Here is a 1,786-nt window from a genome sequence, read left to right as displayed (position 1 = left end):
CAACAAGTGTGTAATCATAAAACGGACTCGCTTGAACCCTCAGAATACGTAAAACAACATCAAAACTAAGGATTACACCCCAAACCAAATCAAAACAACTTATGAACTTCAAGTTCTTCCAACTTACTCTAAACGTGCCGAATCGTGCCTAAACTACCCGGAACGATACCAAATTTTGCGTGCACATCTTAAATCACCATACAAAACTATTCCCAGGCTTGAAATCCCAAACGGACCTCGATAAAACCAAAACCTACTCCAAACCAAACTTAAAGAACTTAAAAACTTTTAATGCTCCAACTTTCAACATTAAGTGTCGATACACTCCCGGTTTATCCGAAACCCAATCCGAACACACGCCCAAGTCTGAAATTATCATACGAACCTATTGGAACCGTCAAATACCGGTTATGAGGTCGTTTACTCAAAACGCTGACTCAAGTCAAACTTAATCATTTTAAGCCAATATTAGGGAACTAGGTGTTCTAATTTTAACCCGAGCCCTTCTAAACCTGAACTAACTATCCCCGCAAGTTATAAAACAGTAAAAGCACATACGAAGAGTCTTAATTAGGGGAACGGGGATCTAGAAAGCAAAACGACCGGTCGGGTTGTTACATTCTTCACCTCTTAAATAAATGTTCGTCCTCGAACGGGTCTAGGATCATACCTGGAGTGCCGAATATGTGTGGATATATGCTCTGCATGTCCTCTTCGGTCTCCCAAGTCGCCAACTAGACTGGTTGACCCCTCCATTGAAACTTTACCGCATAAATCTTCTTGGATCTCAACTGGCAAACCTGCCTGTCAATAATGGCAACCATCTCCTCCTCATAACCCAGGCTCTCATCTAGATGAACCGTGCTGTAGTCTAACACGTGTGACCTGTCGGCATGATACTTCCGGAGCATAGACACGTGGAAAAATGGATAAACTCCTGATAGACTGTGAGGCAAAGCAAGATCATAAGCAACGTCCCCAACTCGCCTCAACACCTCAAATGGGCCTATAAATCTTGGGCTCAACTTGCCCTTCTTCCCCAACCTCATGATTCCCTTCATCAGCGAGACTTTCGAGAGAAACTTCTCGCCCACCATAAATGATAAATCACGCGTCTTCTGATCCATGTAACTCTTCTGTCTGGACTGCGCTATGCGAAGTCGCTCCTGAATCAGCTTCACTTTCTTCAAAGCATCCTTTATTAAATCAGTACCATATAACCTAGCCTCGCTTGGCTCAAATCATCCGATGGGCGAGTGACATCGCCGACCATACAAAGCCTCAAATAGATCCATCTCGATGCTGGACTGATAACTGTTGTTATAAGCAAACTTGGCCAAAGGCAAGAATCGATCCCACTGCCCTCCGAAGTCAATCAAACATGCTCTGAGCATATCCTCCAAGATATGAACCGTCCGCTCCAACTGCCCGTCAGTCTACTAATGAAAGGCTGTGTTGAGCTCTACCCGAGTCCCCAACTCACTCTATACTACTCTCCAAAAATGTGAAGTAAACTGAGGGCCTCTATCTGATATGATGGAAACAGGAACACCATGCAACCGAACAATCTCCTGAATGTAAATCTTGGCCAAACTCTCTGAAGAATACGTAGTCACAATCGGAATGAAGTGTGCCGACTTGGTCAACGTGTCGACAATGACCCAAACTGCATCAAACTTCCTCAAGGTCTGCCACAACCTAACTACGAAGTCCATAGTGATGTGCTCCCATTTCCACTCAGGTATAACTATCTGCTGGAGTAGGCCAACTGGCCTATGATTCTTAT

The 1,786-nt window shown here is 44.1% G+C and overlaps 1 protein-coding gene across 1 annotated transcript; it reads right to left on the bottom strand.

The window, feature by feature from the left end:
* Positions 1-734: 734 nt before the first annotated feature.
* LOC138905343 (uncharacterized) lies at positions 735-1,127 on the bottom strand. The gene has a single exon (XM_070193853.1). The coding sequence runs from the start codon at positions 1,125-1,127 to the stop codon at positions 735-737; it is 393 nt and encodes a 130-aa protein (XP_070049954.1).
* Positions 1,128-1,786: the final 659 nt, after the last annotated feature.

This window comes from Nicotiana tomentosiformis, chromosome 2, assembly GCF_000390325.3.
Source record: "Nicotiana tomentosiformis chromosome 2, ASM39032v3, whole genome shotgun sequence".
Classification (NCBI taxonomy): domain Eukaryota; kingdom Viridiplantae; phylum Streptophyta; class Magnoliopsida; order Solanales; family Solanaceae; genus Nicotiana; species Nicotiana tomentosiformis.
This window is presented reverse-complemented; position numbering and strand designations above follow the sequence as displayed.